Below are 24,342 nucleotides of genomic sequence, written 5' to 3' on the forward strand. Positions count from 1 at the left end.
GGTGAGACTATACGTCTCTTTCTTTTATTTTCATTTCAATAAAATGAAACGCAGAAATGTACCAAAGCATATGCCCCTTCCCCTACTAAGTAGGGCGTAGTCTAGTTTGCGAAATTGTTGCCCGGATAAAGCGGTAATTATAGTGCAGACGACTTACAAACGTTATGTACCAACTAGTCCAACAGCAAACTCTCACAAAATTTACAAAGGCAATCGCAGCGCTGACCAATGTAGCTGGCGGCTCGAACAAAAAGCGCCAGTTCATCGTAGTCTTCGTCAGGGCGACCGTAGTCATCCTTGAAGAGACGCATCCAGAATGTGCCTAGCTTTTGCCCCGGCGCGTCTAAAAATCAGTTACAATGGAAGAGTGATAATGTTTGAGGCGTGCGACATGCGCAACATCTCTCGACTGTGCGGCACATGAGGCAGTGAGAGAGACGGGGTTGAATTCGCATGCGTAAGGGGAATCACGGCACGCACCACTCTGTAAAATATCAGTGCATTGAAACTGCAGCTTTTCTGAGAGCGCGACGCGACGGGACGGTGGACCCGAGTGCAAAGTACCAGTGAACCTAGGGAAAAATTGTGCCTCCTCGTGTCCGTAGATTGTGCAAATGCCATTGGTTGTCTCGGGAGGACAAGAGTCGGCGTGGGCAATGTGCTGCGCGCGTGGGGAGCACGAGTGACAGCGCCCTGTGAATATTCTGCGTTGTCCGGTGCTGCTGCTACGGACGGAAAATACGTGAATAGTGGTAAAAAAATTAAATTATGGGGTTTTAAGTGCCAAAACCGCTTTCCGATTATGAGGAACGCCGTAGGGGAGGACTCCGGAAATTTGGACCACCTGGGGTTCTTTAACGTGCACCTAAACCTAAGTACACGGGTGTTTTCGCATTTCGTCCCCATCGAAATGCGGCCGCCGTGGCCGGGATTCGATCCCGCGACCTTGTGCTCAGCAGCCTAACACCATTGCCCCTGAACAACCACGGTGGCTTGAATAGTGGTAACGTGCGTTCTCGGCCCAACAACAGGAAGAAATGGAGAATAAACGGCCGCGTCGTGGCACGAAGAACTGTATGCAAATGTGTACATACTGTAAAGCAATGTCCCAGTCATTGTGGTCGGACGAGATAAACAATGAAAGCGTATCTGCAAGGGTTCGATTAGGACGCTGCGTGAGGTAATTAGTTCGAGGATGGTAGTGCAGAATGTCTGCAATGACTACCGAAAGGAATGTTTGGCCATCATCGCTGAGTAGTTGCCGCGAGGCTCCATACGTTGCAGTATAACGCCATGCAGTAGAAAATCTGCTACATCTGTGGCGCAGCTACATAGTTCGAACCGCTCGAATTATCGCGCAGCGCCTGTCGTAACCAGTATCAACAGCGAGCCGGCCGCTTGTTACCAGAGGTTGGTAGAGGGAACGGGCCAATTATAAGTTCAAGCCAACGAGAATATACGGCTCAGACGGGATCACGAGTGACTTAAGTTACCCGGCAGTCAACGCCGATAGTGTTTTGTGGCATTGGCATTTTTCGCAAGCCGTAACGCATCTTCAGAAGGAGCGGTCGAGTCGTGGCCAAAACGCCGCCGGATCCGGGAGTATAGGTGCATGAGAGATGTCAAAGCCTGTATTTGAAACGTCGGGCAGCTTTTGGAGATCAGCTGAGCGGAGGTGTTTTGGAACAACGAGGAGGAGAGTACCGTCACGGTGAACATTGTGGTGGCATAATACACCGTTCTTGGGGGGATAGTGGCATGAAATGTCGACTGTTATATATTTTCTTTTGCGTTAAATGAAAGTCCTAGACCGATTATAGACCGATCAGCTTACTGCCCGTTGCCTACAAAGTATTTACTAAGGTAATTGCAAATAGAATCAGGAACACCTTAGACTTCCGTCAACCAAACGACCAGGCAGGATTCCGTAAAGGCTACTCAACAATAGACCATATTCACACTATCAGTCAGGTGATCAGTAATGAGCGCAGAATAAGAAATTGAGAAAATTAAGAAATTAGAAAATTAAGAAATTAAGAAATTAAGAAATTAAGAAATTAAGAAAATTAAGAAATTAAGAAAATAAGTAATGAGCGCAGAATAAGAAAGGAAATGCGGGCAAGACAGATGACGATTATCGTTGTGTGGCAAATATACACTGCAAAGGGTGTAAACTTTTCTTAGAGTGTATTGTGCTGCTCTCAAGCGTGCGATGGACGAACAAGGTCGGCTGCAGCAATACTGTTACGCGGCAGGGCGTTATCTCTGGTGTAGGTATCTGGGCATGCGGCTTTTATCGCATGACGACGCAAATGCGTGCTGCTAAAGTGATAGAAGTGATAAAGTGTCTAAGGAGACGAAAGAGAACAAGAACATAGCTTTATTTTTTGATGCTTGAAAAGGGCAAGAGCTGGCAGCCTGCCGACGGAGTGTAATGGGGTTGTGTGGGGAGGCGGCATTAGGGGGTTGGGGGGGAGGGAGGAGTCGGAATGATTTTCCAGTGACCTTCGATCCAAAAAGCGCCCTTTGATTATAATGCGCGTTCGAAGAGGTCACCATCTGCTGCAATGCACATTTCGCATTTCATGGGCACATTTTCCGAGGCGTTCTTGATCATGGTATCAGGGATGGAGTTGCAGACTTGTCTGATTTTTTTCTTTTAGGTTCTCTGATGTTGTGGTTGGTGTCCGGTAAACTTGATCATTGACGTAGCTCCAGAGAAAGAAATCGAGGTGAGTTAAATCTGGCGACCATGCCGGCCAAACAATGGGCTCATGCCGTCCAATCCAGTGCTGCGGGAATACTTCATGCAGCCATTTGCAAGTTTTGCTGCTGCCGTGCGCGGGAGCACCATCGTGGTGATACCAAATATCCTTGATCCTAGCCAATGGAACTTCGCAAAGAAAATCCTCAAGCGTTCCATCAAGGATGTCGTTGACGTATCTTTCGCCTGTAAGCGCGTTATCAAAAAACACGGTGCCACTGACAGTGCCACCGTAATTTCCGCACCATACATTACCCGACCACTGATATTGGTGATGTGTCTTAAAAACCCAGTGAGGGTTTTCTTCGCTCCAATAGTAAGTGTTGTGGATGTTCACTTGGGCATTACGTAAGAAAGTAGCTTCATCGGTCCACATTATATTGTTGAAAAATCCTGGGTCCTCTTCCGTCTTGATTATAATCCAGTTTGCAAAGTCCTGTCGATTTTGGAAATCGCGGGGCTCCAACATCTGGTGCAGCCGCACGTGGTACGGATGAAGTTGCCTCTTCTTAAGTACTCTCCACACTGAAGACTTTGACCCTTCAGCTTCAGCACCCACACTACGAACACTTGCATGTGGGTCTGAAGAAGATTTTTACAGAATATCTCTTTCCACGTCCTCGAGCAGGAGTGAATATTTATGTCGTTCCTTCGTAAAAGTCCCAGTCGGTGTCAGCGTTTCATTCGCACGGACAATCGTCATTGAGCTCGGGCGCGTACCTCGATGCCAGCGTTGAAATAGCTCAACTGCGCGCTTTCTATGTCCACTTGACGCACCTAGAGCCAAAACCATATCCGCTCTTTCCTCACTGGAGTAAGCCATATCCGCTGCTCAACGTTGGTCACAGCCAAGTAGCGTTGCTGTGGAGGACACGCAGGGATACGGGTGCCTGAGGAGCACTGGATATATTGCAGTTCGCTGGGATTGGTTCAAACGAGATACATAAGGTATGATCTACATCCGGTAAACTGGAACAGCCTGCGGGCGCACTCCCTCAGGGACTGACGCACCGGTCACGGTGCACACGTGTGAAGCCAGACGCGGCCACCCGATACTGCGACCACGAAGCGATGCGCACGTGCGTGGTGCGAGATCAAGAAAGAACGTCTGGTAGACAGTAAGTCCGAGGAGAGCAGACGGGGTCAGTGCGAAAACAGTCATTGTCTGAAGAAGACGTGCGTAACCTCCCTTGAATATAGCCAAAGTGTTTCTTTATTACTAGTTAGCTTTGTCCCCGTGTGATCCATCCGCAGTTCTTCGAGCCCTAAGGTTTAAAGTTCTAGCATCATCGTTCAATTCGAAAACTACTACAAGGTCATTTGTGCACAAAGGCAAAATTGCAGCAGCTGCCATCGCCTTCCATCGTTCCCACGCGGTTCGCCCTTTAATTCTTTCAAGCAGATTCAAAATGCTGCTTTCGTCTTTTTCGTGGCCTTAAACGCTTTATCGCTTCGGCACAGCTCGGCAAGCTGCACGCATTTGCACCGTTATGCGATAAAAGCGGCATTCCCAGATACCTACGCCAGACCATAACGCCCTTTCTCGGGCCAATCTCGCTGCAGCGGACCTTGTTGATCCATCGCGCACTTGAGAGCACCGCAATAACAGTGCGCAATCGTCCCGTCACGTGGTATTTTTTCATATTTCGCGAGCTTTCTTTGAAACGCGGACGAACGGACCACGCGAGATATATCGTAATAATATTTGGGGTTTTACCTGCCACAACCACTTTCTGATTATGAGGCACGCCGTAGTGGAGGACTCCGGAAATTTTGACCCCCTGGGGTTCCTTAACGTGCACCTAAATCTAAGCACACGGGTGTTTTCGCATTTCGCCCCCATCAAAATGCGGCCGCCGTGGCCGGGATTCGATCCCGCGACCTCGTGCTCAGTAGCCCAACACCATAGCCACTGAGCAACCACGGCGGTTTGAGATATATCGTGTTGGAAACAATTTATTGAGAGGTTTCTCAAGGTGCTCTACAACTTTGCGTATCACACCTGGGGCCGGCAGCCAATACTTAAAAAGTTGATTAATTAAACACAACTAATCCGTTAGTTATGGGTGAAAATAAAAAATAGCCTGAGTAACTCTAGGCCAGTGCCAACGTTATGCATTCTGTTCAACTCGCATTGGGAGTGCCTTTTATTTTTAAAACTATGGCTCAAGTTAGGTGGGACAGCTTGTATAACGCCCCAGCATGATAAATATATAAGTTATGCGCTTCGGCATTGCCTATTTGTCCTATAAAGCCATAGTATCCGACAGGGATCGCATGAAAAGAATGCGACGGCTATTTGTGAGGACAAAATTTCCGCAATATGGTTGAGTGTGTCGTAGAGAACGGCATGAACAAAACCGAAAAAAAAAAAGAAAATTGGTTGCGGTCCTCTTTCTCGAAAAAGAAAGAAGAAATAAAATGGGCTAACGTCGCAATAAGACATGGTATGATCATGCCGCACGACATTTATAGATCTATAAACGTTGATGTCCCATGCTTGGACCAAGCGCTATAATGAGCACAGATATCTGTAATCCAGCATCTACCACTGCTTCGAACGAAACTTGGACTGGTCGCTACAAAGAAGACTCCAAATAAATTACCTGTCGCGCTCTGAAATAAATGAGCTTTCGTGCAGTGATTACTGGGTCATCAGATACTTATTAAACCAGAAAAAAACTTCATCGAAATTTTTTGTATTAGCAAACAAAACATGAAAATTATGCATTAATATGCAACTGCCAGAGCGATCTAGACAATACAACTAACAACGCAAGGACAGAAAACAATTCATTAAAGAAATTTGAATAACGTGCCGATGTTCTAGCGTTGTGGTTTTCTCATGTTATTTTATTCAGTTAATATTATTATTTTCTTTGGTTTTCTGTTTCTGCCCGCTCAGTAAAGACTCTTCGACAACTCGGTCAGTATCGCAAGTGGCTTGTCAGACTGTGTCGCTAAGGTTGAGAAGCAGAATGCACAAAACGGTGTGTCGTAAAAAAAAAAAGAAAAAAAAATTTACGCCCAACGTGGGGCTCGAACCCACGACCCTGAGATTAAGAGTCTCATGCTCTACCGACTGAGCTAGCCGGGCGACGTGAACAGGAAGCTAAATGTGCCATATTATGGGTGGGGAGCAAAAGAGCAAGGGAAAAAGTGAGCAAGGAGGAACAGTGACGGATAGAGGGAGAGAAGCGAAGGGAGCGAAGCCACGCTTATCCACGTGACCTGGCCGTCGCCGCGTGAGAACAGCGTGTGTGGTAGCGCGTGGTGCTCTCTCTCTCTCTGTTCTCTGCGTAGTGGAGAGCAAGCGTGGCTGTTGTGGTGCAGGTGGCCTTGCAGCAGGGCTGGAGCGAATGCGCGAAAGGCACCGTGTTAGGTTAAAGGAGAGAGGAGGGGGCAGATAGGGGGAGAAGGTGTAGAGAAGTCTCGCATCGGTGAAAAAAAGAAAACGGAACGTGACCAAACCGCCCTGGGGACTTGCAGCTCGAAGACGAACGGAAACGCGACAGATATTTTTGCACTGTCTCTATGAACCAGATCGCCCGGTTGCCATCCGGCGCTGAGAGCAACCCCCCCCCCCCCCCCCCGATATGCCTTTTCTTTCCTTTTTTTTTCTGCCTGTATCTGTGTCCGTGCTTCATTAGCCTACGGGGATATGAATGAAGGCGTGAGCGAGGGGCCAAGAGTACCGATCGTGCAGGAAAAGTTAAGTGGAAAACGATTTGCAGAACGGACATGACACTGCGATGAAGAAAAGCACGCGTTTCTTTTCCGTTTCTTTCTGTCCTTATTTCTTTCATTGGTCGCAGGTTTGTTAATCGGTGAATATCTTTGTCGAATTCGATCAGTATTCATATTTTCCCGTTACCGGTGTTCTTGCATTTTCATTTTAGAAACAAAATTTATCCGTGCAATACGAAAAAGGACGTTTCATAAGTTGCTATCACGGCCGCTCGATGGTTGCTATATTGCGCATAGAACAATTGTGTTGATACCGAAGACCCACCACACAGTGATTTTTTTCCCCTTGCGAATCGAGGTACGATTGAAGCGCCAGCAGGATATCGCGGCTGGACATTATTTGTACCTTTAGGGGGAGCAGAAGCCTCATTTCTTTGTTCTTTGTCGTGGCTTGACTTCCTGTGCATTGTTTTGTGTAGTGCGCCAGCACCAACACCCTCGAAGTTGTTCCTGGGCACTTTAATAAACACCTTTCATTGATGTATTGACTGATTGATTACTATTACACCAAGAAATAGATACAGACACAAATCGACGTACGAGTTTAATGGCACACTTCAAACTTCAAAAGGCTTTAAAATATCGATGACAACTCAAAAACCTTGGTTTAGCCAGAAAAAAGATGAAACGATGGAAACGCTGGGAGTAAAGTCGAACAAATTGTTACTGATAGTCGCGTTCAGCGCTGAAGCTGGTATATATATATATATATATATATATATATATATATATATATATATATATATATATATATATATATATATATATATATATATATATATATAAAATGCAGGCGGTGCAAGTTTCGCTACGCCGGGCTGCACCACCTCGGTGCGAGGTTCGAGGGGGCACGGCCCCGCGGCGGTACCTCACTGCACCCTACCTCGCCGTACCCCGTGCGTGCAATCGATGACGGGGGGTGTAACAGCACCGCTGTGCCTCGGAGAATCGAGGTCTGCGGGGGGCAGCTCGCCGTGAATGGACGCTCGACGACTATAATAATAGCGCATACCTTTGGGGCGAGTGTTGGCGCGGCTCCATCCCTGCGCATGCCGGGTGGTACGTATTGCTCCCGCTGGATACAGAAGGGAGCGGAGCAGCGACACGCATTCTGTTGAAGCAATGCTTCAATGTAGAACTTTGCGAGGTCGATTCTTTGTGCGACACCTTTAGAAAGCTTCGTCACGAAACCCCTCGCAACAATTGCGGTGTTATTCAAACATGCCGTGATGTATGATGTATTTTGTTTTGTTCTTATTTTTGAAACACGCAGATAGCCGACCGAATAAAAAAATATATAAATATATAGTGATGTCACTTGAGCTTGCGACCCGACTGGCTTCCCACGTGACGTCGTCGGAAATGCTTTATTTACAGTACACTGTTATAAAGGGAAAATCATTAAAGTACAGTACACTGTGCTTTAATGATGCCGGTTATCAAGCTTATATTTATTAGAATATGCGCACACAGTGATTTATGTACGTGTAAAAATAGAAACACAAATGCAACAACAGAAAGTGTTTTTTTTTTTTTTTTTTACTTTCTTTTTCATAGCAATGGCGCGCTTCTGCCTATGAATACGGTTCGTCTGCTACAACTGTTGTCTGTGCACGGGCATGCACGGAAAAGTCGGGATTCGTGGAATTTTTGTGAGGCTGCGCGAAGAAATGCGAAGGGTAGAATTTTAAAAAATGCGACTAAGGTTGTCAGTAGTACAATGGCGACGACAGTCAGCGGGACGCAGAGGGGTTACGTTCACTAAACGTAGTTGCAGGGACGTCTTGTTCGGTGGCAGAAATAAAGACCTCCGAGATCCAGCAGTGCGCGCATCCCGATCTCGGATGTCATGCACCCGACCGGCCCGGCTTATCCCACTGCACGACACAATAGAAAAAAACACACGAGCTGCACGCAAAGCCTCTGAGGAGGCGAGAGACAACCATGGCCACAGGAAGAAAAATAAATGTCCAATACGAACGCCACGGCTTAGTGTATGTAGCTCCTTGCTGTTGAGAAAAGTACTCCTGAGAAGAGGTACGCCAAAACTCGTTTCAGGTGATGGATGGGCTTTCATAAACGATAATATAAAATTCAGAAAACGTTTTCTCGCAGCCGTTCTCGCACGAGCTTGCGCGCACTGGTACGGTACCGTGGTGGATCCTCAGAGAGAGAGAGAGAGAGAGAGAGAGAGAGAGAACACTCCCACAATTTCCTTTGGTACTACGCTCTCATTCGCTATGTTGATAGTCACGTTAGCATTCGTCATCTGTGCCTTCGGAATCCTGCACACAAAATCCATCGTATCCGACATCCGCCGAAGCAACCTGGAACAAGTTGCGATTCCTAGTTCCGCTCGTCTTACAGTATTTGTTCATTTCATTCGGAAAATAGAATATGTCACGCGACCAAGTACGTTTTCACCTTATTAACTACTTACTTAGTACTCCAAAACACGTGATGCGACTACAGGCGAAACACATATCGGTACCCTTTCTCGCAAAACAAGCAGAACATAGCTGGCAGCATCTCGAACTGCGAAGTTGTTTGCCGAGCTGTGCACGCACTTCGAAGGGCTCCGTTCAAAATGTTGCCGCGCGACGAATCTCGCGGATTGAAATGGAAGGCATATTTCATTGATCCGTGCGAACAAATACCTTTTTTGCGTTTTTATCTTTTTAAATCTGCACTGTCAAAGCGAAATTCTATCACACACTCGTCCAGAAAACGCGCGGCAGTTGTTTGCCGCTTGGCCTCTCACAAAACCGGTCCGCTTAGACGGGCTTCCTCGTCGGGGGTGTAGCTCAGATGGTAGAGCGCTCGCTTAGCATGCGAGAGGTACGGGGATCGATACCCCGCACCTCCACTTCTTTTTTTTTTCTTTTCGCTGTTTTTTTTTTTTTTTTAAGGTTTGTAGTGTTTTCATGCACCTCGCAAGCCCAAGCCGCTATTTTACTAAAACAACAGCAACGGTTCCTGCCAGTCGAACAACGCCGTTAGCAGCTTTCTTTCGTGTCTACTCAATCCGTTTTCCCACCAGCACCGCGATTTACCTACTGATGACGAAACTGGATGCTTTCGTTAAATCTAGCGACCTATCGGAGAACACCAACTATCAAAGCGGTAACCTAAAAACTTGGGCATCCACAGAAAATGTAAGCATGTAATGTAGAAACGTATTCCTTGTCGAGAAAGTAAGCAAACAATGTAGCTAAGATTTTACTGCTTCTGTTAATATACAAGCCATTATATTAGGCATTTATTTTTTCTGTTGAGAAATCTACATGCTTATTGTTTCTTAAACAAAAAAACAGGAAGAAAGAATACGAGCAAAGCCCATATGCGTCTTGGAGTCTTCTGCCAAATAAGCAGATAACTAATTCCCAGTGCCGCCTACCACATTTCGGCATTAGGGACAATTAAAACGTTTAAATAATAAAACAAGAGCGACATGTCGAGCGGGCTATTTCATTGAAATCAGCACATACTTTTACATGATACTTTTACATAAAAACGTGTGTTAATTTCAGCGGGAGCGCGGTGTTGAACAAAATACTTCTTGCGAATCTCCACGATAAGTTTCTTGAAAAGCCATGTGGCCCAAGGGTTCGGGAGTTCCAGAGGCTGGGAAAGCGAGGGGGGAGAGTGGGAGGAGGAGCGAATATTCCCAGTCCTTGCCGGCTTCTTCGGAATAGTTATCGATATAAAATAGGCTTCAGAACTGTCCGGCATAAATGCGATAACTGCTGGCAGTCATCATCATCATCATCATCATCATCATCATCCTGTTAACGCCCACTGCAGGGCAAAGGCCTCTCCCATACTTCTCCAACAACCCCGGTCATCTACTAATTGTGGCCATGTCGTCCCTGCAAACTTCTTAATCTCATCCGCCCACCTAACGTTCTGCCACCCCCTGCTACGCTTCCCTTCCCTTGGAATCCAGTCCGTAACCCTTAATGACCACCGGTTATCTTCCCTCCTCATTACATGCCCTGCTCATGCCCATTTCTTTTTCTTGATTTCAACTAAGATGTCATTAACTCGCGTTTGTTCCCTCACCCAATCTGCTCTTTTCTTATTCCTTAACGTTACATCCATCATTCTTCTTTCCATAGCTCGTTGCGTCGTCCTCAATTTAAGTAGAACCCTTTTCGTAAGCCTCCAGGTTTCTGCCCCGTAGGCGAGTACTGGTAAGACACAGCTATTATACACCTTTCTCTTGAGGGATAATGGCAACCTGCGGTTCATGATCTGAGAATGCCTGCCAAACGCACCCCAGCCCATTCTTATTCTTCTGATTATTTTCGTCTCATGATCCGGATCCGCCGTCGCTACCTGCCCTAAGTAGATGTATTCCCTTACCACTTCCAGTGCCTCGCTACCTATTGCAAATTGCTGTTCTCTTTCGAGACTGTTAAATATTAGTTTTCTGCAAATTAATTTTTAGATCCACTCTTCTGCTTTGCCTCTCCAGGTCAGTGAGCATGCATTGGAATTGGTCCCCTGAGTTACTAAGCAAGGCAATATCATCAGTGAATCGCAAGTTACTAAGGTATTCTCCATTAACTTTTATCCCCAATTCTTCGCAATCCAGGTTTCTGAACACCTCCTGTAAATACGCTGTGAATAGCATTGGAGAGATCGTATCTCCCTGCCTGACGCCTTCCTTTATTGAGATTGAGTACTGCTAGCAGTACTCCCCTATATTCTCGATTATTATTTCATTGGATATAATCGATGAAGTTAAGCTAGTTGCCTACCGTTGATTCGTCATTCGAGAGGTCAGTTAAAACGTTGTGGGCCACGTTGAGAAAAATAAGAACTCAGATTTCACGATGAAGCACATTTTCTCCTGTTAGATTATGTGAGAGTCCAGCACCACAGACTGTGCTGTCATCACACGAATGTGATAGCAGTGACAGCCCACCAGTGCGCTCCGGTCACACGGGAATACAAAAAGAAAAAGAAAAAGAGAGAGAAGTACAGGGACCTGCATATTTCGCTTACCGTATTTTAAAAAAATATTTTACGCTTACCGCTGCACTGTTCGTGCTCAAATTTTGCAGTAGGATCGCATTTTGGAGTCTGCGTCGTTCAGTGTAACGCTTACCACCGTTAGTTGCCTGGTTGTTAAGAAAAGAATTTCGCAGCTTCCACTCACTGTGGGAATTGATGTAAGCCAAGCTTTCTGTGCTGATTGCTTTGATTGACGATAATTACCGGTGACGTTGATGGCGAAAGTTTAATTTCTTCAGCGTTTAGTCTAATACGAGAATCGTGAGTTGATGGTAGGCGTTACCTTGCGTGCACCGCTGCTGTTTGTCTGCGTAGTGCATACAGAACACACAGGGAGAGGTGTTTGCTTGAGGCGATGTTGTGCGATGTTGATCAATGCCATAGCCGCAAAGCTACTGCGTCGGGGACAGAAGTGTTGATTTGACATGCGATCGCTTCCGTAGTGTCACCTGGACCCTGCGTTGCGCTTTAATTAATACGGCTTTGCTTCGGCACGCCCTGCGTAAGTTTTCCGTTTTACATATTTGCATTATGTTTATTTTTCAGAAACAGCAAAAACGTACTGTACATTACCTTGAAGTTAAGTTTATGCAGTTTCCCGCCACCGCTAACGTTTTGTAGTGGCTAGTAGCGTTGCGGTGCATTCTCACGTCACCTTTTCCCTACCCCTCCCCTCCTTGTATGGGAACTGCTTGTTCTCCCCCCAGCTCTCTACAGTTCTATCTACGTCCCCTCTGGACTCTCATGTTAGCAAAAAGGCAAGCGCTGCAGTTTCTGCGATGTTTTTGAGGAGGGTCACGAATGGTTACAGCTGTCAAGAGGCTAATTAATGTGGCGACGCCCAGGAAGCTCCAGAGCACATTGTCCACATTCGACGCGGTGGGGTCGAAACGAGTTTCTCACGTCGCCTTTCCTCTCTGCCTCCCTCCTGTCATGTATGCACACTCTCTGAACGGCCCCTGACGTGGTGTGCCAGACAGCAGCAGCAACAGCAGCTGCAGTGGGCAAGTCCGAGGAAGATGCAAAGAAAGCTTTGTCTTAAAAGTGCAAGTTTGCCTTCGTTTATGGGGATGCCCGCCGGTGCCGCGACAGCGCATGGATGGATGGTGGATGGATGTTATGAGCGTCCCCTTTGGAACGGGGCGGTAGGTTGCGCCATCAAGCTCTTGCTATTATACTGCCTAATGTCCTATCTAGGTTCAACAATAAAAAAAGAAAAAATAAACGCTATGAACTACACACCCAATTTTTCTTATCCCTATTGCGAGCTGTGCTTTTGTACGTCTCCGTCTTTTGTCGTTTCCCTACTTTTCTTCCACCAATCCTCCAATCGCCTCTTACTAATGCCTATTGCGGACATGTTTACTTTACCACTGCTCCCGCTGAACCCAAGGGCTTCAAGGAGGCCAGTGGTGCCTAAATCGACCGCTGGGTAGACATCTTCACATTCTAATAAACGCCTAGCCAGGTGACGTGGAGTTCGCTTACGTCTGTATAGTGGACCAAATAAAGTTGTTTCACTCACTCACTCACATGCTCCATAGTTTTACTAGCTTTACCGCAGCAAGCACATGCTTCTTCTTCCTTCTTATATCTCGCTTTATAGGTGCGTGTTCTAGGGCATCCCGATCTCGCTTCGAAAATTAATGAGCTTCTCTTTGAGTTATCATAAATGGTTTCTTTCCTGATATTGTTTTTTCCTCTTAAGTAGTTACTCATGGCAGGTTTCTTTTCCATTGCCACCACCCATGAGATTATTTCAGCCTCTCTGACTTTCCCCCTTGACGCCCTTTGTTGCTGTGTTGCCCACCTTACAGGCCGCATACTAGCTAGTAAACTTCCTACTGCTTTTCCTCCACTGGGAATCAATCTTCTTTTTTTTTTTTTTGTACAGATACTTCAACACTCTCCTAGCCCATTTACTTTCTTCCATATTCCTCAGTTGTTCTTCATACTCAATTTTACTGTGACCTTCCCTAACTTCAAGTATGGTCCAGCCCATATCACCCTGCACAGCTTCATTTGTAGTTTTCCCGTGAGCGTCTAATGCGAGTCGTCCCACTTACCTTTGGTTCCCATTGAGTGCTGATGTAACCCTGATTTAAAGCAAACAGCTACATTTCCAAAAGTAAGCCCCGGGACCATTACACCTTTCCACATACATCGGAGGACTTCGTACCTATTGTATCCTCATAGCGCTCTGTGCTTAATTATGGCTGAATTTCTCTTCCGCTTCACTGTTATTGTTTTTTCCTGTGTTTCCATATATCTATTATCTTCATTTATCCATATACCAATCTATTTATATTCTGTTACCCGAGGTATTTCCTGGCCTTGTATCTCCACTGTCTGTTCACTGTTTTCATTGAATACCATAACACCCGATTTTATAACCCTACATTTCAAACCTAAATTGTTGCCTTCCTGTCCACAGATATCAGCCCGACGTTGCAAATCACTTTGCTTGTTAGCTGGCAGCACAATGTCATCCGCATAAAATACACCTGGGAGCTGCTGCTCTATAAAACTGGCAGCTGCTGCACAAGTATAACCTTGTGTCGCCGCCTGCCGGCACTTGCAGAAAGGAGCATTTCAGGAATGGGTGGCGTGTGTCGCCGGGCGATAAGCGACACCCAGAGCGATGCTTTTCTTTGCTAATCTCGCCGGGTTTCGCGACAGTGAGAGCTGCGGCTTGGCTGTCGCCGAATAGGGCAACCAATCACAGCGGAGTACGCACGCCGAGCGCGCCGCTGAATTCCTTGCACCACCCCCAGACGGCGCTCGCCTGCGCGCATCCGCGGCGTTATTGCATGAGCCTCTCCATATAATGCCTGAATAAAGCCTTCCGTGTCGCCCTGTGCGCACATTCAATAAACACAAGCTCGTGTACCCGCTTTTTATGCACACACACAAAGCTTTGCTATATATAGATTCCAACTCGTTGGATCTGCTGCATTCTTTTTTTTCCATGTTTGATTCTTATTACGTGAAACAACCGGTGTGTTTGGAAAATGATGCAATGGACAAGAGGTGTCTCATTTGAAGAATTCCCGGCCGCTAGGTTCACCCTGGGTTGACAAACATTAAGCAAGCTTACGCCTGGTGAGTAGAAAATAATTCATGACTTGTATATAATTCGGTAAACGTGAATGCAACGTGGGGTACTCATTAGTGATTTATCTTATTCTGATTGCAGTATACTGGGAGCACGGTATCAATAACACAAACTACCTTGTGTAACGCAGTGTTATGGCAGCTCCGCCCGAGTCTTCTGTGGCCGTGGCTTGCCCGATACGCTATGTGTCTACTTATAACAATATTTATCACGCACAGGTACCCTACCTATGATTTTATTACATATAGTCGCGATATGCTAGATGCATCTAATGATGACAAGTAACAAGGGAACAATGATCACTCAACAATAAGTCAAGCACTGCTGGATCTCGATGAAGCCGTATCGCTCGCACGTGGCACAGACTTCGCTTTGATTCAAGGCTGCCACACCCAGGGGCGCCAGGTACCCCGCCCATGGGACAGGCTAGCGAGACGCTCTATCTTGCCGAGAGCATCAAGCGTTCCTGACGCTTGGACTCCGGTTGTTACGCAGCCTGGTAGCAAGTACGGCTGCGATAATTCCCGCCGCCACCCTGTATTATTGTGCCGCTGCATAGGAACGGGCGAGAGAGAACGACGGCAGGAATTGTTGAAGACGTGTGCGCGTGTGCATAGCTAGGAGATGCGCGTCGCATGTACTTACTTGTTTACACCTGTGCGTCCGCTCCCGGCTCAATTAGCATTCGCTTTAGTCAGGCGCGTACACTGCTGTGAACGAGCATGCTCACGACGAGAGAAACCCAGGCAGCTTAGTGTGTAACCGCGTCGTCCTGCTGCGCCCCCACCTGCCGGAGGCGGTGCGAGGTTATATAAACAGGAATATGCACGCACACTGGAACCCATAGCCTGGAACCGAGGGGCTGATGCTGTGAGATCAAATGCCTTGCTCTGCTGTTTTTTGCTGTCATTTCTCAGTGAGGTAGGATGGCGATTTCCAGAAACGTGAAATAAATCAAGATTCCCAACATAGAAATGTGCATAAATAAAGTAATCAATCAATAACACATGGGCTACATTTTTGCTAGTGCATCTTAAATGTATTTAAAAAAACACGCCCAACGTGGGGCTCGAACCCACGACCCTGAGATTAAGAGTCTCATGCTCTACCGACTGAGCTAGCCGGGCGACGGTTTTTTTTACGTTAACTTTGGGACTTGCCTCGAGTGACCATTCGAACGGCAATTTTGCGTGTATTTGCGAGTTTCTTTCACACTCGGAAAAACTCTTATGCAGAACGTATTGAGGAAGAGAAAGCTGTATAGGGAGTTTTTTCATGCCCCTCTACAATTTTCTCATTGGCACCTTTTAATCTAACTATAAAAATTGAGAAGCTCATTAATTATTTGAAACTAATTATATAATTAGGTGATATGCAAAATATAAACTTAATATCTCCAAGCCACGGCACACAACATTACCTTGGTTCGATCTGCCCACGTGCGGGCGGATCAAGGGGGGGGGGGGGGGGTGGAGTTAGGGGCGGTATGTAACCAAATGGTCATGGTGTGTTCTCAGCTAGTTGCATCCCTTAGTGTCTTTTTTTTATCGACATCTTGCAGACAACCATGTGACCAGTTTGAAAAAAAGTTATTGACATCGGTGGCCATGGTCAAACCTTCTAGTAGCACTAAAACTAATAACTGTAAGGAGACAGAAAACGAAAGTACAATTCGCACTTAAGCTCTTCACTAACGAAAATAATGCAGGGAAGAAACCAAAAACGTTTGGAACATTTCATTTCAAAAGGTTGCAGTAGGGCAGATAAAATCGCCCCCACCCTGGATCCGCCACTGCCTACGTGGCATTTGCACATTTTTAATGTTTGGCTAAAGTTACGTGAAACACCCTGTATATTGCCGTACAACTAATTGGAAAGTGTAGTACGGGCATTCATATCACACATCCAACGCGTGAGCATAGTTAACAGAGGATAAATATTCTTTTCTTTTTTCGTTTCTTTTCCGGCTTTCTTTTTAACCTTTCAGACAGGCCGGATACGGGTCAGGTTTGGAATGACCGGGCCAGTGCATGACACTTTCAGTCGGATTCGGGTCGGACCCGGGCCTGAAAAAAACCTCCCGTGCGGTGCTCTAAACCAGAGTTCTTGAACACACTATTCGGGAGAAAAAAGAAAAGAGGGCATGGGAAGAGAAGGGAGTAAAGGGAAGCGAGATCAGCCAATGCGCTATCTCGGAGGCCGTGCTCTGTGCGCCGTAGTTGAACACATTGCCACAAGATGGCGCTACCCTATCTGTAGCTCGCGTATCTCCAGTGTCTCGTTAATGGTCATTTTAAACGCCCTCCATTTTTGTTAAAGTGTGCAACCACACTGGCCCGCACGGCGGTCGGTATTTCGTATTACTATTGCACCGATCGCACTGGAACGTGACAGTTTATCTGTTGCAACAGCGCTTTGCGCGTGACGTTGGGTGTCTCTCATGACCTAATCAACCTGGTTCAAAACTTTCGCGCTAATGTATCGCGTGACAACATGTCCCGAAATTTGTGCTTGACTCGTCGCCCGGCTAGCTCAGTCGGTAGAGCATGAGACTCTTAATCTCAGGGTCGTGGGTTCGAGCCCCACGTTGGGCGTATTTTATTTTTTTTTGCACGTTATTGTATTTCGTAATTTTTTGTTTCGGTTATTATGCTGATTAACAAAAAATGAAGTCCATGTGTTATTGACTGATTACTTCATCTACATTTCTGTGTTTACTATCACTGTAACCCACGTCACAGATTTCTGCACGAGGATGAAGTATACGTTGCATATTTCAAAATAAATACAAATTGCAGGAAGAAAACATAATTTCTAGCAGGTGCGGCATGCGTAAATGTTAAGCAGTATCTATTGTCAAGAGCTGAGAAGTGAAAATTCGAAGACTAGAAAAATACGAAGCGTGGGTATACATAATTCGTAATCCGCCGCATAAGAGCAAAGAGAGAAAGATACAAACTTTAATGATACGCTGGAGATGTTAGCCTGGCTGATTGCCTGTCATGCTACTCCAGGTACTGTCTGACGATTATGATATAAATAGTGACCACATAAACACTTCTACATTCATCTCGACAGTTTATGGTGAATCATACAACATAAACGGTTCCAATAAATATCACCAGCACAAAACAAGCCGGAATAGCAGTACAATTATCTCAAACGGCGGTAAATATTGCAGCGGGGCTCGCTTGTTAACTAACGAAATGTGCAGAAAGAACTTTGCGCACTACAGGAGATCTGCTGCTCTCTCTCATTAAAAGAAAATATTCGGCCATCACGGCCGGGATTGATCCCGCGCTCACCTCGGGCTCTGCATCGCAACGACACAGGCACTGAGCGAGAGTTGCGGGTGCACACCCAAACAAATATACTGCACCCTTTGGGTCGTATCTTGCTACACAACGATAACCGTAACCTGTCTTGCTTGCGCTTCCTGTCTTGAAAATGCTGCGCTCGATACTTTCCTGTCGAGAAATGCACCGTCATGCTGATGACGCGCATGCCGTTCGTGACTTGGAAGTATACCGAGCTCGCAGCGTTAAAGAAAGGAAAGAAAGATGACGATTATTGTCGTGTGGCAAGATACGATTCAAAGGGCGTAGTTTTGTTTAAGAGCGTAGGAAAGTCATGCAGATCGGATAGTTCGTGTGGACATTGCGATGTTGTTTGGCTCATTTCCTGGTGTCTTGTACGTACGTTTGCCATCTCTTCTATCTGCCGGAGACGCACGCTATGCGTTCGCTTTCCCGATTACGCGGAAATTTAAGCGCGCTCGCCAGGCGCAGAGTCTTTCGCGTGCCACAGCTAGGATTGCAGCCTTTCTTGCCGTCAGAATAGCACGCAGATTAAACTACGGCGTGCACAAACAAGCAAGCAGCCGGCTGTGATCGCCACCTTCTAGAGAACAAAAACAAAAAAAACCCCTGCGCTCTTTCGGACGTGAGTCACGCGCAAAGGCAGCAAACCCATTTCGCTAACCATGCTTACACGAGAAACAAAAAAAAATTAAAGAGGGAAGGGGGGGGGGGTGCAGTGCGAATGATCGCACAGCGCGTCACAAAGAGGCATGCGTGACTTGACAAGATGCGTGTGTGCGAAATTCTAGGACGTCAATAGCTAGCTCATAATAAAGCCGATTAGCTCTAGCAGGCTAGGTGGCATTGTTGCCGCCCCGTTTAGTCGTTACCGGTAGTCCACCTCTCGAATAACACGGCCGAACCCGTGCAGGGACGCGAGACCCGCCGTGCAGCTGTTCTCTGACTCATGGAAGTGTTGCTGCGCTGGCAGTAGGGCGCCTTGACGGAGCGTTACATGGGGAGCTGGCGATCGACAACCACTCTCAGGTATACACTTGCGGTAGCTGTCTGGTATGTACGGTAGGTCATATAAGTATACTCACATACCCTGTTGTACAGCTCGAAATTGGAGATTGCTTGATTGAAAGCGCGTTTTATTATATGAAACAGTACGAAGTCTTTGGTGCCGTGCGCTACACGAAAGCAGAATGTAAGTTAAGCGGGACTGTGGCCTAATGCAACTCTGCGTATTTTGCAACGCTGCGGCCGTTCCGCAGTTTTGCAGTTACTGTACCCCTTTATACAGGTCGCAGCAGTTGTGTCTCGCAACTCCCGACGAGATGCGGTCTGTCGTTCAATACGTTTCTCCCCTCACATTGAACAAGTCTAAATAACAGTGTTTGTGGTGCAACATGTTCGATAAAAAGACAAAGATCCAATGCGGAGTATCGACAAATATATTTTTCATTTAATCAACGTGCTACTTACTTTCCTTACTAGTGTTCTCTCGAGGTCATAAGTATGCCTGTGGAGCAATATTTTCTTTTTTTTTTTTCTGGTGCTCGGATGCTTTCATTTCTCCTTTTTTTTTTCCGGAAATGGGTGCCCCACTAAGGTGTCATTTACTTTCTTTTGATGTTGACAAGGTAAGTGCCGCGATGGCACCATCTCCTATACTAAACGTTTACTAGCCTACAACGCGATACTATACTATCTTGGCCTCGGTAATGGTGCGAATCAGTGGCAGTGCCACCTACGTATAACCACCCCTGATCGCCAGTTTACAGTAGGGGAAGAAGAAGAATTAAAGAAGAGCGAGTGCACGTGACCCGCGCCGCGTGCTTTGCGCTAGCCCTCACATCGTGTTCCATGCGTAGCTGCTCTACTTGCGTAAAGTCGAAGGCGCCTTTCCGAGCCCTTCGCGAGCCTCGAGAAAGCCAACGCTGCCGCACCGGTCCTTCACGTCCGCCGAGTACCTCCGAGCAACCCCGTCGGCAGGTCGAAGATGTCGCACTCGCCGCCCAGGAGGGTATCGGAATCGACGTCGCGGCTGTCCAGGCCTCCCACGGAGTCGGCCTCCCGCAGCTCCAGGGCTTCCCGCCTGTACCAATCTGTCCGGCGCAGCATCGCCACCGAGATGACGGCCGCGGTGTCCGAGGTGACCGTGGCGCGGCGGCCCTTCCTGACCGCGGAGACCGCGGGCGAGCTCCAGGAAGAGGAGCGCAGCACGTCCACCTTCTCCTGGGACGCGTCGCTGCTCGCCTCGAGCGCCTCCCTCTTCTGGGTGATGCTGGACGTGATGTTCAAGGTGAACCCGTCCATCGCGACGCCCAAGCTGCTGTTCCACTTCTCGCTGGGCATCTTCGTCGGGAGCATGACGCTCATGTCGGGCGTCGCCGAGCCCTACGGGCCGCTGGCCGCCCAGTCGCTGCTGTTCGTGCGCAGCGTCGCCATGACCGGCGCGCACTTCGCGCGCCTCTTCTCGCTGCGGTTCCTGACCGTGATCGACGCGTACACCGTGAGCAGCCTGGGGCCCGTGCTGGCGGTGCTGCCGGAGTGCGCCAGCCGCGAGGGGGCCACCGTGGGTCGCGTGCTGCCGCTGTGCATGGCCGCGCTCGCGCTGTGCCTGCTGGGCTACTCGAAGCAGTACCGCGCCTCGGACCCCACGTCGGCGCGCCGCTTCGCGGCCGGCTGCGCGCTCACGCTCACGGCCTCGGTGCTGCGCGCCGCGGTGAGCCACTTCAACGACGCCACGTGGCACCTGCCCAGCGTGGTGCAGGAGTTCCACTTCTCGTTCGTCAGCCTCATCGCGTCCTGCGTGCTGGTCGTGTTCTTCGACAACATGCGCGCCCTGTACGACGACCTCGACATGGGCGCCATGGTGTTCCTGGCGCAGGTATGGGCGAACGGCCGGGGCGTGAATTCGCGTCCGGCGCGGTACAGACGGGCAGCGTTCGGCGAACGACTATACGGTGTCGCACTGCGGGCTTGTTATTGCTGGTACATCGTCTTGGAATGGCAGACGAACGCGAGCAAGACAAGGACGCTGAAGAAAACGTGAACGCACAGACACGGCGCTTGTGTCTTGCGCTGTGTCTGCATTTGCGTTAATGTTTTCTTCCGTGTCATCGTCCTACTTCCAAGACGCCAAGACGAGCTTTCTGGTAGAAGCGCGGCTTATTGCGCGGGCCGCGGATGCGCGCAGGCGAGCGCCATCAGGACGGTGTTACAAGGAACTGGGCGCGCCGCTCTATGAATGGTAAAAACTCTGGAAAAGGGGTTTGCGTTTCAGTTTCCGCTTAATAGAATTATGTTTTTTCGTACATTCACATTGCAATGAGATGCTATCATGTCTGTAGGTTGTGTCAGTGAGCAAAACAATAACAAAGTGAAAGCGGGAACGAACGTTTCGAGAAGTGGACTTGTCTTTTTGAAGGCGACATATGCTTTCCTCGGCATAGTATATATGAGCATAGGGTTCTAATTGAGAGAGGGGGTTAAGGCGGGTGTGTGAGGCAACGACCGAAGGTGTGTTAGCGGCGTAAGTCGTACGCCGCTAAGTGTGTAAGTCGTACTTCCCGATTTTTCTGACGCATTTTACTTGAGAAATTTCATTGGTTCATCGTCTCTGCGCTACACGGACCTGCCTGATTATGCACGGTTCCGGACTATTTGTCGCTCACAAAACGGTCGACGCGGGACGCTAACGCCGGATTTTCTGTGACACGGGGCCCTAGCCATACACAGCTTCGCCGTAAAACGGGGCACCGGACGCATCGGCCAACGTCGCCTGTAAACGTTCTCTCCTGACGGACGCCGCGGCATGACGATTATTTAACGGGGAGGATGACGGCTGTGGGAATCAAGCGTTGAGCAAAGCACATTATGCAAAGAAAGAGAGAGAGAGAAAGTGATTGTCGAGAGAAATAAGCGCTATTTTCTGCAACCCTTTAGGGAGCACGGCTCAGCGCCTTGGGGAAGGGGAGAAAAGTCCGAGGCGGTCACAGAGCCCATGTTTGACAGCTGTAGCCAGGCGGCGCATTCACAAGTTGCACGACAGCCCCGTGTCCTCCAGGAACGTGAGAAGGTACCTGATGGAGGAGCTGGTGTTGCCGGCAAAACAAAGAAAGAGCGAAAGTTCTCCTGGCATTATAGTACCACAGCGGCGAGAGAGAAGGCTGGTACACGCCCAGAAATGTAGTTTTGTGGATCTTGTACATGTATAGCAGACGGACCACTGATCACGATAGAATATTGCTGTTTTATATTTTATTTTCTGTAAAATATAAAGCTTTTACGCGGTTAGGTTAAGACACACTCTTCGGAAGGTATGCCTCAGACTGCCACTTGAACTTTATAATTACCGGAAGTGCTGGAAATAATGTTGACCGAAAAGGAGTGTGTTACCGAGAACCGGTGTTGTTGTTGCACAGTATATACTTGGAGGCAGTGCCGACGTTCCAAAGCCTAAAACCGGTCATTCCTTCGTCTTTCAAGCCCAATGCTGCATATACCATATATGCGCTACACGATAAGAGAGACGTAGTAATATATCTGGTAGGTGTTTTGGTGACCATATAGGAAGTTAAAAACTTCGGCTAATTATGATTTTTATCGAGCTTCACCACGTTCCAACCACTGGACTTAGCAAGACTAAACTCGTGAACAATAAAGTGTACGTTCGAAGCTATAGCGAAGGTAGTCCAATGTTATAGGTGCATTGGGCATGTCGCACAAAATTCCTAGTTGGGATGTAAGCAGATGGCTTATCACCTATTGAAAATTTTCCCACGTTAAACAGAGACACTCGGTGATTAGAATCAACTGATTTGTTCAGAAGTGTTTCAGGGCGCTAATTTTAAGCAGTCGCACCTTCGATGCCGGCAGTGGGACGGCTTAGGGTATAGGACCGCCGAAAGGAACAGGTGGGCAGCATGTAAGAGGGCTTGAGAAAGGTTGAAAACTGGGCTAGTGGGTCGATGTCATTGTTGCCCGGCAGTTGGCCAACGGCGCACCCGACAACAACAAACCAGGAGCGAGGAGGACGGTGCCGCTATAGCGAGAAGTGAGGCAAGACATTGTTGGCAAGCTGCTACCTATAGTGCGTGCCTATTATTTCTGCGCTAAACATCGCTAGTGTTTACTTATATTAAACAGTGGGGTGAACAACAGGTGCCTCAACCAGAAGCCGGCGTCGCGCCACGACACTTCGTCATAGTCCTGACGAAGATGAAATCCTCAGGTCGACTCGTTGGCTCCGGTTTACTCAATTCTGGAGCCACTTCGAGTCTTCCTTCTTCCTGCAAACACACTTGCCGCGTTTGGATTACTCCCGCGACAACGCGCTACATCTTTTGCCATCGACGCTTTGCACTTTCAGCGAAGCAAGCCTTCTTTTCCTCGCTCGCTTCCGTTCTGATTCCTCGGCGATCTTTTTTGCGCCAATCTTCCCAGGTGAGCTTCGCGTACCTCTTCGCCCTGACCAAGGCGCGCAGTCTGGAGCACCACGGCGTGGTCAACCTCTTCGTGTACGTCCTGGACGCGTGCCTGTCGCTCGCCGTCTCGCACCTGGTGCTCGACGAGGTGTCGGGCCGCCAGAGCGACTGCGCCGCGCTGCTGGTGATGACGGCCGTCATCATCGTCGAGGCCTGTCGCATCGGCCAGGTGCACGTGGACTCGTGCTGCCACCACACCTGGTGGCTCGTGCTCAACCTGCCCGTCATTTCGCCCCCGAGGCTGCTGTCCCCGGGAAGCGAGTCACGTGCACTTTCGGCCGCGCTCTCTGACGTGCAGCGCCGTTAGTGCGCGCATATATGCCACGTCACGCCAGGCGGGGGCCTTCTTTCCCTATAGGGACTTTATTTTAGAGGCGCATCACGCCGGTTTGTTTCGTTTTGTGCTTAATGCCGATCGCGTAACGGCTTCGCGCATAAAGAATGCGTTTGATTTTTCTTCTGATGTCCGCCTTCCCCATTCTTCGTTCGTGTATTCGTCGGTGATGTTCTTTGACGATATACGATTGGTGTGTGTGCGCCGGCCTGGCAACGTCGCCTCACGTCACGTTCACCTTTGTCACCACCCCCGCCATCGCCAGATAAACGAACGATATTCTTTGGCTCTGTCCTTTTATATATGTATTGTGAGCCGAACGCACTCTAATTTCCCCCTTTGTGTTAAAAAAAAAATGTGGAGGGCGCTTAAGCTGTGGAACGCGACAGCATTCAATAACCCCGGACTGCTTTTCATGCTTCGCGGCAACTGCAGCTTGTGTAACCGCAGCGTTTACTGGAAAACGCTGGCGGCGAACGCTATGCACGAAGGCAAGCTTTCTGGTAGAAACGTGGCCTCTTGCGTGGGTCGATCTTCTCTTATGGTTCGCCCTCTTTAACGCGATTGCG

At 48.1% G+C, this 24,342-nt stretch overlaps 1 protein-coding gene and 4 non-coding genes across 5 annotated transcripts; 3 read left to right on the top strand and 2 right to left on the bottom strand.

Annotated features, from left to right (window-relative positions):
* Positions 1–5,788: 5,788 nt before the first annotated feature.
* TRNAK-CUU (transfer RNA lysine (anticodon CUU)) lies at positions 5,789–5,861 on the bottom strand. Its single transcript has one exon. It is a non-coding gene; the product is annotated as a tRNA-Lys (tRNA).
* Positions 5,862–9,304: 3,443 nt separating this feature from the next.
* Positions 9,305–9,377, top strand: TRNAA-AGC (transfer RNA alanine (anticodon AGC)). The gene has a single exon. It is a non-coding gene; the product is annotated as a tRNA-Ala (tRNA).
* A 6,322-nt stretch (positions 9,378–15,699) lies between these two features.
* Positions 15,700–15,772, bottom strand: TRNAK-CUU (transfer RNA lysine (anticodon CUU)). The gene has a single exon. It is a non-coding gene; the product is annotated as a tRNA-Lys (tRNA).
* A 1,394-nt stretch (positions 15,773–17,166) lies between these two features.
* Positions 17,167–17,239, top strand: TRNAK-CUU (transfer RNA lysine (anticodon CUU)). The gene has a single exon. It is a non-coding gene; the product is annotated as a tRNA-Lys (tRNA).
* A 2,543-nt stretch (positions 17,240–19,782) lies between these two features.
* Positions 19,783–24,060, top strand: LOC142576194 (uncharacterized). Its single transcript, XM_075686205.1, has 2 exons — positions 19,783–20,840; positions 23,399–24,060. The coding sequence occupies exons 1-2, from the start codon at positions 19,950–19,952 to the stop codon at positions 23,744–23,746; spliced, it is 1,239 nt and encodes a 412-aa protein (XP_075542320.1). The 5' UTR covers positions 19,783–19,949; the 3' UTR covers positions 23,747–24,060.
* Positions 24,061–24,342: the final 282 nt, after the last annotated feature.

The sequence above is a fragment of the Dermacentor variabilis genome, chromosome 3, assembly GCF_050947875.1.
Source record: "Dermacentor variabilis isolate Ectoservices chromosome 3, ASM5094787v1, whole genome shotgun sequence".
Lineage (NCBI taxonomy): Eukaryota > Metazoa > Arthropoda > Arachnida > Ixodida > Ixodidae > Dermacentor > Dermacentor variabilis.

What these genes read in the sequence shown, in the direction of transcription:
- LOC142576194 (XM_075686205.1), top strand. Translation starts at nt 19,950, where the DNA reads ATGTCGCACTCGCCGCCCAGGAGGGTATCGGAATCGACGTCGCGGCTG. An exon ending in CCATGGTGTTCCTGGCGCAG is followed by an intron (nt 20,841 to 23,398) that starts GTATGGGCGAAC and finishes CAATCTTCCCAG; the next exon opens with GTGAGCTTCGCGTACCTCTT.